Source organism: Toxorhynchites rutilus, chromosome 3 (assembly GCF_029784135.1).
Source record: "Toxorhynchites rutilus septentrionalis strain SRP chromosome 3, ASM2978413v1, whole genome shotgun sequence".
NCBI classification, from domain to species: domain Eukaryota; kingdom Metazoa; phylum Arthropoda; class Insecta; order Diptera; family Culicidae; genus Toxorhynchites; species Toxorhynchites rutilus.
This window is the reverse complement of record NC_073746.1, coordinates 136,406,617-136,416,779: the sequence shown is the minus strand read 5'-3', so window position 1 is coordinate 136,416,779 and position 10,163 is coordinate 136,406,617. Positions and strand designations below refer to the sequence as shown.

At 37.2% G+C, this 10,163-nt stretch overlaps 2 protein-coding genes across 2 annotated transcripts; both read right to left on the bottom strand.

Annotated features, from left to right (window-relative positions):
• Positions 1 to 4,725: 4,725 nt before the first annotated feature.
• Positions 4,726 to 5,974, bottom strand: LOC129778369 (anamorsin homolog). Its single transcript, XM_055785237.1, has 5 exons — positions 5,751 to 5,974; positions 5,490 to 5,687; positions 5,208 to 5,390; positions 5,030 to 5,154; positions 4,726 to 4,970 (listed from the first exon to the last, which is right to left on the bottom strand). The coding sequence occupies exons 1-5, from the start codon at positions 5,890 to 5,892 to the stop codon at positions 4,857 to 4,859; spliced, it is 762 nt and encodes a 253-aa protein (XP_055641212.1). The 5' UTR covers positions 5,893 to 5,974; the 3' UTR covers positions 4,726 to 4,856.
• Positions 5,975 to 7,766: 1,792 nt separating this feature from the next.
• LOC129776501 (U3 small nucleolar ribonucleoprotein protein MPP10) lies at positions 7,767 to 10,163 on the bottom strand. The gene is made up of 4 exons (XM_055782181.1): positions 9,907 to 10,163; positions 9,313 to 9,847; positions 8,481 to 9,249; positions 7,767 to 8,409 (listed from the first exon to the last, which is right to left on the bottom strand). The coding sequence occupies exons 1-4, from the start codon at positions 10,005 to 10,007 to the stop codon at positions 7,823 to 7,825; spliced, it is 1,992 nt and encodes a 663-aa protein (XP_055638156.1). The 5' UTR covers positions 10,008 to 10,163; the 3' UTR covers positions 7,767 to 7,822.

Here is a 10,163-nt window from a genome sequence, read left to right as displayed (position 1 = left end):
ACTTTTCAAATGTCCATCAAATAGTCAGAAACAGCAATCAGGTCCGAATTTGTCAAATGATTGGTCCAAAATCGACTTCTTTATTGGCAGTTTTCATCTTAGGTTTTCAGTTGAATGTATCATCACACAATTTTATAGCAAAACAAACGCTGATCGTGTTTAAAAATACATACTTTGTGCTGAATTTCTTTGAACTGAAGGTACTATCCGAAAAAGCAGAAAGAGAAAAGGATTCGGGCCAGGAATTAGATGCAAAGAAAAGGAGCAACAAATACAATATTGAAGGAACTCTACGATGAGGATCCCGAGATTACAGAGCAGTGTTGATAATAACACCTGAACAAGTGAAAAAACTGTTGGATTTAATTGCTCCACGAATACAACGCCAAGATACAGTCATGAGGGATGCTGTACCTGCAAGAGTTAAATTAGAAATGACATTGACGTGCCTTTGTTTTGGAATATCGTTGGGATTGTTGTCGATATTTTTTAGAATCTCGAAAACATCCATAGCTCAGATAATTCCGAAAGGATGTGATGTTATAAATGGTAGTCTAAAAGATTTTTTTTTTAATTTTATTTATTTTGTGAAATGAAAATGACAGTCGATTTGCAGGTGCAATAAATACGCTTCAAAAATTTTAATAATGAATGAAAATGTACTTTTTTAAATCGAATATGTATTCTGTTTCTTAGAACAATACTTTTTTTTGTAAGTTGTGATCTGATAATGATTCTATATTAGAGATTCTCAAGAAAACTATCTCAAAAAGAAAGCGTGCCCCGCCAGCGTGCAAAACGAAATAACAATTATTTCGTTTAGAAACTATGAGGGTTTTATTTGTTTTTCCAATAATTTTCAAGTCTATAAATATCTTCACATATTTTCAAATATCTTAAAAATAGAGACATTTCATTACATTTGGCATCACTGATTCGAACGCTAAATTCTGTTTTTGACGTTGTGAAGCATGCAAGTGCGAGTAAATTCAAAAAACTTTGAAGTAGCTCGCACGCCGGATCACACATGACAATAACTGGCATGATGTGTTCACACGGTGTGAGTAGCTGCACTGCAGTAACTGACTAGACCGACTCGTATGCTTACTCGCACCGTCTGAACCCGGCTTTACTCGCACTCGCATCCCTCAAAACGTCAAAAACAGAATTTAGCGCTCGAATCAGGGATGCCAAATCTTTACATTGTCTTGACATGTCTCTATTTTTAAGATATTTGAAAATGTGCGAAGATATTTATAGATTTGAAAATTATTGGAAAACTAATACGTTTTCTTTTTGAGATAACTTTATTGGGAATCTGAATATAAAATCATTATCGGGCACAATTTTCATTCAGAATTCACTCACAACTTGCAAAAAAAAGTATTGTTCTAAGAAACAGAATACATAATCGATATAAAAAAGTAGATTTTCCTTCATTATTTTAGTTTTCGAGGCGTATTTGTTCCTTCTGCAAATCTACTATCATTTTCATTTTCCTCATCTGACAAATTCGGACCTGATTGCTGTTTCTGACTATTTGATGAACATTTGAAAAATCGTCTGGCATCTCTGGTAAACCCGTGCCGTAGTATCTAGTTTCTTGCCAGCAGCTCACATTGTGTGAACGGACAAGGCGAGTCAACCATTTGTCAAGCGAGTTCACCGGGTCAGTAGCTGCTCATTGTGAAGTCAGCTACTAGCAACGTATAAATGGACCTTAATGAGTAAAATAATTAACAAAGATAAATATACAAAAATGGGATTTCCAACATTTTCACAGTGTTGCCAAATATATTCAAAATTGAATAATTGTTGCATTCACATTTCAATTTAGCGATAATTTCTATAATGGTTTTTTTGTATATTTTCGTTTCTATTACGTCCGGTGTTCCCGAAGAGAAGGAAACATTGCATCGGAATTTCCACCCTACATCTTTTCGGGATTATTTTGCCATCTAGCATAGCATAATAGCAGCGACCTAACAGAGAAGAGCATTCAATTATTTTGCAACCGTAAAGCAGTTAGCAATATAATTATAATCTAATAACAAATAACAACCAAGGCAGCAGAAAAGTATTTAAAATCATATTGGAACTTGAATAAACCATACATACCTACGGAAAAAAAACCTGAATAAACGCTATGTTATTATTTGGGAATGTATGATTTTATCAATATTTCAGTACTGTTAGTATTTGAACGATATCAAAGTTAAATTATAAGGCCTTATTTCCGTATACACTCCACGGTAAAAACGAATTGAAGTTTATCCGCGATGACAGAGATACGGTATCGATATCTGGAAACGAAATAAGCTTTTAACAAGTCTTACTACTCGGCCCGAAGGCACTTTTAAATTGTTAAAACCTGAATGAAAATTTTTACTTGGCGTTATTTATTTACTTGAAGAACGTCTTTCTCATCCTAACTTGACCTGTTTTCTATACACTTTCCGATATTCTCACTAAAACTACTCATTATAATATAAAATTATCTTCAGATACAATTTTTGTACGAGATTGTTTGACCAAATGAAGAAAGCAAAGTTTTCCATTCACAATCAACACTAATATGATACGGAGAAGTTAATTTTCATTCATAATTTCTATTTGAAGAGTGTTCATTCTACCTGAAAACCCATCATTTTCTCTAACTCGTAAAACGAAATTTAATGGCGTGTCGTCCATTCCGTTTTCATCTTGAAGTGTAAACGGTAAGGCCCGTAATCTCATGATAAATAAAATGAACTTTGAATTTAATTCATATATGTCAACATATCATACACCTACTATCAAATCTACGTTTTCTAGTTTTCTTTATCTCTTCACATTTTATTTTTTGGATACCAAAATAACAGGAAAATACTTATTGTTTAAAATATGTGATATTCGGTTGGAAGATTAATACAAAAAAATTATGCAACTCAGAAAATACTTGATACGAAGAACACATGTTTTTCATGGGAAAATAATCTTCCGAAATTTTATAACATTTGGCAACCTTCACATCTCGCTTCCCTGTTATCTAGCACTTAAGGCCCATTTATACGTTGCTAGTAGCTGACTTCACAACGAGCAGCTACTGACCCGGTGAACTCGCTTGACAAATGGTTGACTCGCCTTGTCCGTTCACACAATGTGAGCTGCTGACAAGAAACTAGATACTAAGTACGGGTTTACCAGAGATGCCAGACGATTTTTCAAATGTCCATCAAATAGTCAGAAACAGCAATCAGGTCCGAATTTGACAGATGATTGATCCGAAATCAACTTATTTATTGGCTGTTTTCGGCTTAGGTTTTCAGTTGAATTTATCATTACACAATTTTAAATTTTATCGCGAGACACACGCTGGCCGTGTTTACAAATACTTTGTGCTGAATTTCTTTGAACTGAGGGTACTATCCGAAAAAAGCAGAAAGAAAAAAGGATTCGGGCCAGGAATTGGATGCAAAGAAAAGGAGTAACAAATACAATACTGGAGTAACTCCACGATGATGATCCCCGAGAGTACAGAGCAGTGTTGGAAATAACACCTGAAAAAGTGAAAAAACTGTTGGATTTAATTGCTCCACAAATACAACGCCAATATACACTCATGAGTGAAACTAGAAATGATGTGCCTTTCTTCTGGAATATGGAATATATATCAGATTATTGTCGCTATTTTTTAGAACCTCGAAAGCATCCATAGCTTAATTAATTCCGAAAGTATGTGGTGCTACAAATGGCAGTCTAAAAGATTTTTCAAAATTTGATTTACTTCGCGTTGACAGCAGCTTCGTGTACCAATTTGTGAAATGAAAATGATAGTAGATTCGCCGGAGGAATAAATACGTCTCAAAAACTAAAATAATGAATGAAAATATACTTTTTTTCAAATCGAATATGTATTCTGTTTCTTAGAACAATACTTTTTTTTGCAAGTTGTGAGTGAATTTTGAATGAAAATTGTGCCCGATGATGATTTTATATTTAGATTCCCAATAAAACTGTCTCAATAAGAAAACGTGCCCCGCCAGTGTGCCAAACAAAATAACAACGATTCCGTTTAGAAACTATTAGGGTTTTATTTGTTTTTCCAATATTTTTCAAGTCTATAAATATCTTCGCATATTTTCAAATATCTTAAAAATAGAGACATTTGTTTACATTTGGCATCCCTGATTCGAACGCTAAATTCTGTTTTTTGACGTTTTGAGGGATGCGAGTGCGAGTAAATTCAAAAAACTTTGAAGTAGCTCGCACGCCGAATCACACATGACACTAACTGGCATGATGTGTTCACACGGTGTGAGTAGCTGCACTGCAGTAACTGACTAGATCGACTCGTATGCTTACTCGCACCGTCTGAACCCGGCTTTAGTCGAAGAAAATGCAGAAAGAAGAGTAAGAAGCCAGTTGTCACGTCTTGTCTTAGCTCTTACGCACCGCTTACCGTACACAGTTCGTTCTGAACTGCATGCACAGTTCTGCCAGCGGTCAGTTCGTTCTGAACTGTATTATCAGTTCATCATTCGCCGTACACAGTTCGTTCTGAACTGGGTATACAGTTCATATGAACTGTTGCACAGCAAAAAAGAACGGCAGTTCGTTCACTCTTTTGGGTGAACTCGTTCTTTTGATCAGTTCATGAACGGTTTGCCCATCTCTACATTCTAGGGCTTTCGTTATTGTAACACATACAATTAATTAAAAATAAAATAACGCCAGGTGGGCCAATCAGATAGACTTTCTTCTTGTATTTCAGCAAATGCATTAGCATTCATTAAACTAAGTTTCAGTTTACTCTTCTATTCTCTTTATTTCAAAAATTACATTGTTTCGTCAATATCATCTGTTGCGGAACTCATTCAAATGTCAGCCTGCATCTGAGTATCGGACAGCTGAATTTTTTCTCCTGGCTTGAACGCTGGCATTCCAAGATAGGGACAAGTTGCGCAACGGAATGCATCCCCTAGATAACACTACAAAAAATGCAATGTGCAATACAAAAAATTCCGACAGCAATAAAAAGAATACTTACGCTTCCACAAGATGATTTCTGAGCAACGGCTTGTATTGCAACACTTTTCGCTTCTGATTCAAGCTCTTCTGCGAGCCCGCATGAACAATCCTTACACGCTTTACGTTTCCCAGTAGTTCCACAAACTATTTGGAATATTTTATTAATATTTGAAATCAAACAGAACACCTGAAGCTACCTCTCAAAGACTCGGCCGTTGGCTTGATTTTGTCCTCTTCGTCTAGTAATTCGTCAGCATCAATTAACTCTTCTTCATCGTCAACATCCAATTTCCAAACAGCGGCAACTTTACTTTTATTCGTTCCAAAGGAAAGTTTTGCCGCAGATCCGATCTCATAATTTGGTTTCTCACCAACGAACACTAAAAAATATCAGACACCAACATGAAACCACATAACTCGCTAGATATGATAACACAACTGTTATCAACTTGCTACCCAGTACGTGACAATATACAAACCATTCCCTTCCACCGATACTATATTGACAAATCCCGATAGTAATAGATTTGAGCGAATCGCATCTCCGTTTGCTGAGTCATCCCTGAAAACGACCTTTCCTTTTGGCTTAACAAGTTTTAGTAAGTGGGAGACCAGGTTAGAATTGTCCGTAGGTACATTGGCTAGAACCACATCGAACAGCGATTGCCCATAGCCGGCTATGGCAATTTAAAAATGAAATTACAATGCACAGTTAAATTTTAGAATATAAAATAATATACCAAGTTGAACTCGCTCTGCATTCTCCACCTTAACTGTAACATTTGGGACTGTTTTCAGCTGATTGACTTCCTGTTCGATTTCCGTGTTTAGCGTTTGGTTCCAAATGTAAAGAACGTGATTATTTTCCTGAATAAAATTCATTGTTTTTCGTAATAAGACGACGATTGCAACGATAAGTCGTGTAGGATACCATGCGATTTGTAAACAGTTCGATTCATCGAATTGTTTGATACATTCAGGGCTGTGAATACACAATGTTTCGTCGATTCGCTGACAGGGTGGCCAGGGAAGAAGAAAAGAATGGCATGATAAACTCAGGAATTGAAGACAAGAATGCTTGTTCCATGGTGTCCATAATATGGTTAGCCAATTTGAGAATTTGCTCTGTGCGTACCACGAAAGTGTACTGTGTTTAGTTGTTTGTTTGTGCATGGTTTGTTTGTTTTATACAAATAATATTTTTGCATTGCATCATGAGTATACTTGCGAGTAAATATTCATTTTATGAATCTCCACCATGATCACGAGTTTGTTTATTTAACTCCCATTCAAAGTTCGCGAACAAAAATGATTTCAATCTGGTTCACCATGGTTCACGCACATGCATTTCTAAAATTGCATGTATAATCAGCATACGCGTACATAACGAAAGTCTGATCTGTACAAAATGTGTGTACTTTATGGAAAAACATTGTCATCGGCTTAATTTTTGAAAAAATGCCGTTTTATAGAAGCTGTGATTCCTACGCCATTATGTAGAGAAAACAGCAAATCTAAATCGCAGTTTCCGCAACCGATTGGCGTACATCCATCAAAGTATACGAGAATCTGTTTCCAATTATTTTGAGCGAAGCCTGAGGAAGCATCAGGGAGAAGAATTCACGCACTTTTCCGTCTTTGTAGCATGCCTAGAGCAGGTTAACGTAGTTGAGAACCCGATTGTAATAATTATGCACAGCATCGATTTTTTCCAATCCAGAATCCAATTGAAACCATACGTGTTAAATAAGATAATGCCGTCCGAAATTATCCGATGTAAAGTAGATACAATTTACGTGAGGATGTTCTGAGTTACATGTTTGAGAATGTTTGTTACAAGATGCATTTCGATGGAGAATTTAGAAGAGTGCAGCTGTTCACCAAATCCGACATTTACCCTTCAATCAACACTCAGTTTCCATTCCTCCGAAACGGGAATTGAGCAGGTGAGGGAAATAAACATCGTCAATGAGCTTTTGTCTGAAGACAAAAGAGGCTACATATTAGAGAATCCCTGTAATAAACAATTAAATTGATGAGTTTTAACTATTTAGTTAGAATCTTTATGTGCAATATGTGAGAATAGCAATACACATCAATCTAGGAGAATTTTTTCCATTAAGATGAGTTTTATTTTATGAATTTCAAGATTTGACGAGATTTTAAAACAGAGCTTCTAAGTACATGATTTGTAGCTTTGAAACAAAATTGCTATTATAAATGTAGCACTGGATTTTTTATTGAAATATTTGGCTCTCAGCTTAGTGTTCTTCGTGCACTTCAACAGTTCTTAATTGAGGGCTAACTAGACCAATCCGAAGCAGCCAATCGTGCATTGTGTGGCAGGGTAAGCACAATGATACAGGACTGTCGAAAGAATTTACAACCCGAAAAAGACGTTAGACAGTGGCAAGATTCAAACATTTCCCCTCCTATTTTTGTATGACGTTCCATTGATTGTTGCCCTTTATATAACTTCCGCTTTATATTCTGCTGTCTGCCGAACACCACACTTACATTTCGGGGTCGTGTCCGGGTCGAAATCAAAATCAGAAGAAATACCAATTCGGGGCTTTGATAGTCGATGTAGATACGGTCAAGGACTCAAAATCTACCAAAAAGTCAATTTCGATAAAAGTGGCGTTTATGGGGTTTTTCGAACAAACGATTCAATTGTAAGAAGAAATAACACAGATCAGACTGAATTTTGTATGATAGTTCAAAGAATGTAACGCGCGTACAGAACAATCACAAAAGTAAATACAACATACAAACTTTTCTCTATCATAAATATATTCAATAACAATCCGTACTACAGTTTTATGTGTGTAGCCCTAATTCCATCGGTATTCTTCTTGCTTTTCTTGCTACTGGGGTCTTGCTTACCCTTGATTTGCGTGCTGACCTCATCTTGCAACCGATTGAAGAACGCCGCGGAAGATTTGGAAACGCTGTTGCTTTCCGACATGGCGCTCACATTCTTGGCCTTGGTAACCTTCTTGAGCAGCTTTCCTTGCAGTTCCTTCGATTTCGATGCGAGACCCTTCTCGAGAAGTTTCTGCTCTTTCTCGTTTTGTCGTTCAAATTTGTCCCGCTGGAAACGTTTCTTCAGACGCCTCTCGCGATTCTTGTCGGTCTTAGTCCGTTCGTCTTTACTCATAACGTCACCCTTTGGTCGATTGTGAACTTCTTCGGGGGCGAGCAACGCCGCATCGCTGGTTGCCACCGGCGCAACCTCTTCCATATTGATGGCCGGTGTGTTGGTTACTATCTTCAACTCGGGCACAGCGGGACGTGGAGTGTAGTGGAAGTTTGACAATGCATCCAACTGAGCCAGCAGAGTCTTCATCATGTTTCGTATTTGTTTGTGTTCCTTCGGCTCCTCCTCCTCAGCTTGATCTGCGAGTATAACAAATTTTATAATAAAAACAATTAGTCATACAAAGTACAAGTACAAATGCGTTCCCTACCCGCATCCGGATTGGCTTTTTCCAATTGCTTCAGATAGTCCTTCTCGTATATTTGGGCGAGGGATTCTTTGCTTTTTTCCGCATCCAGCACAACTTGTTTACGATACTCCTTTGGGTTATCGGGAGGACGAATCATTCGCTCAACGTCATCAAAGGCCTTATTTCTAATTCGTTGTTTTATGATATCTTCTAATCGCATTGTTGTTTCTTCTGTTATAACCGGGGCTGGTCTTGTTGTTGACTCAAATTCAAGAATTTCTTCCAACAGAGAATTCTGGGGTCGGGTATCAGCGGATATTTCGCCCTTCAACTGCCATGGTTTTTCTTTCAAAAGCTGATCTTCCATCTTCAGAATTCGTTGTTGAAGTTTTTCCTGTCTTAACTCGAATGATGATTTTGAACCATTATTTGCATTTTCTTCTTCCTCCTCCATTTTTTCATCTTCAACTTTTTCGTTCGGAGCCTCGGCTTGTGTTACCGGAGTCTTCATGCTTTCGTTTTCTGGTAAACAAAATTCAGAATTGTTGTATAACTGAAAACGAAGCTGTCGATTTCGCTCCACTTCATCTTCAGAATTATCTTCTTCAGATTCATTCATCGGTGAACCATTTTCCTCCAATTCAGCGTTTTTGTCCTCCATATCATCCTCACTCGTATCTTCATCATCATCGTTACTCTGATCATTCCCATCAGCAGAATCATCATCTTCATAATTTCCATCATCATCGAAAAAGTCGGAATATTTAATCTCTGCATCACTGGATTCATCCTTTTTCGGAAAAACAAGACAGTTATCAATGCGACAAGCACATTACCGAAGCATAATACTCACCTCACCGATATGCTCACTGAAATAATCAATATCTACGAGTGGATTCAGGTCGGGTTTACCCGATTGACGTCTCATTTCGCGCTCATCTTCTTCATCCAAGAATTTATTCATGTCTTCAAGTCGGAAGAATTGATCATCGATAACGGATCCTTTAGTTCGCTTGTTTTGTTTGGTTTCTTTTTTAGAATCCTTCTTTTTCCGTGCACCTTTAACTGCCGCTCTGGACTCGGTATTGTCAACCGTTTCATCTTCAGATTCGTCCTCTTGATCACCACTGTCACATTCTTCCCGAAAAGGAAGCAACATGGGTTTGGATCCCATCGATAGAAGTTTACTGGTCTTAGACAAGTCTCCTTCCAACAGTTGTTCGTTCTTCAGTTCCAGTTGCTGCCAAATCTGTTCTTCGTCCATTTCATCCACCACCAACTCATCGAGATAAGATTTTTGATTGTCCTTGTTCAGATTCAGATTGTGACCGTGGTCGTATAACGACTTGATTAGACTTTTTATGTTCTCCGCTTGTGATGATTGGACGCTGTTTTGAGTGGAAATTTAAGTTGCACTTCATAAAGTTAAACATGTTTCAAAACTTACGATAGAAAAATCGCAGGATTTTTTGTGTGCTCGCGGAATTTTTTCAACGACATTTTTAGCCCCGTTTTTGAAGCCCGATTTCCATTGACAGTCTTTCCCATGGCTTCTTATTATCGGGCTTAACTTATTCAGTAAAAAACTAGTTAAAGTTATACATAAAAGACACTAAAAATTGCTTTGCCAACTGAAATGTGATCGACTGAAATGCAATGCGTGTTTGTAAATTTTTGAACGCACGAGACTCGCATGTTTTTATT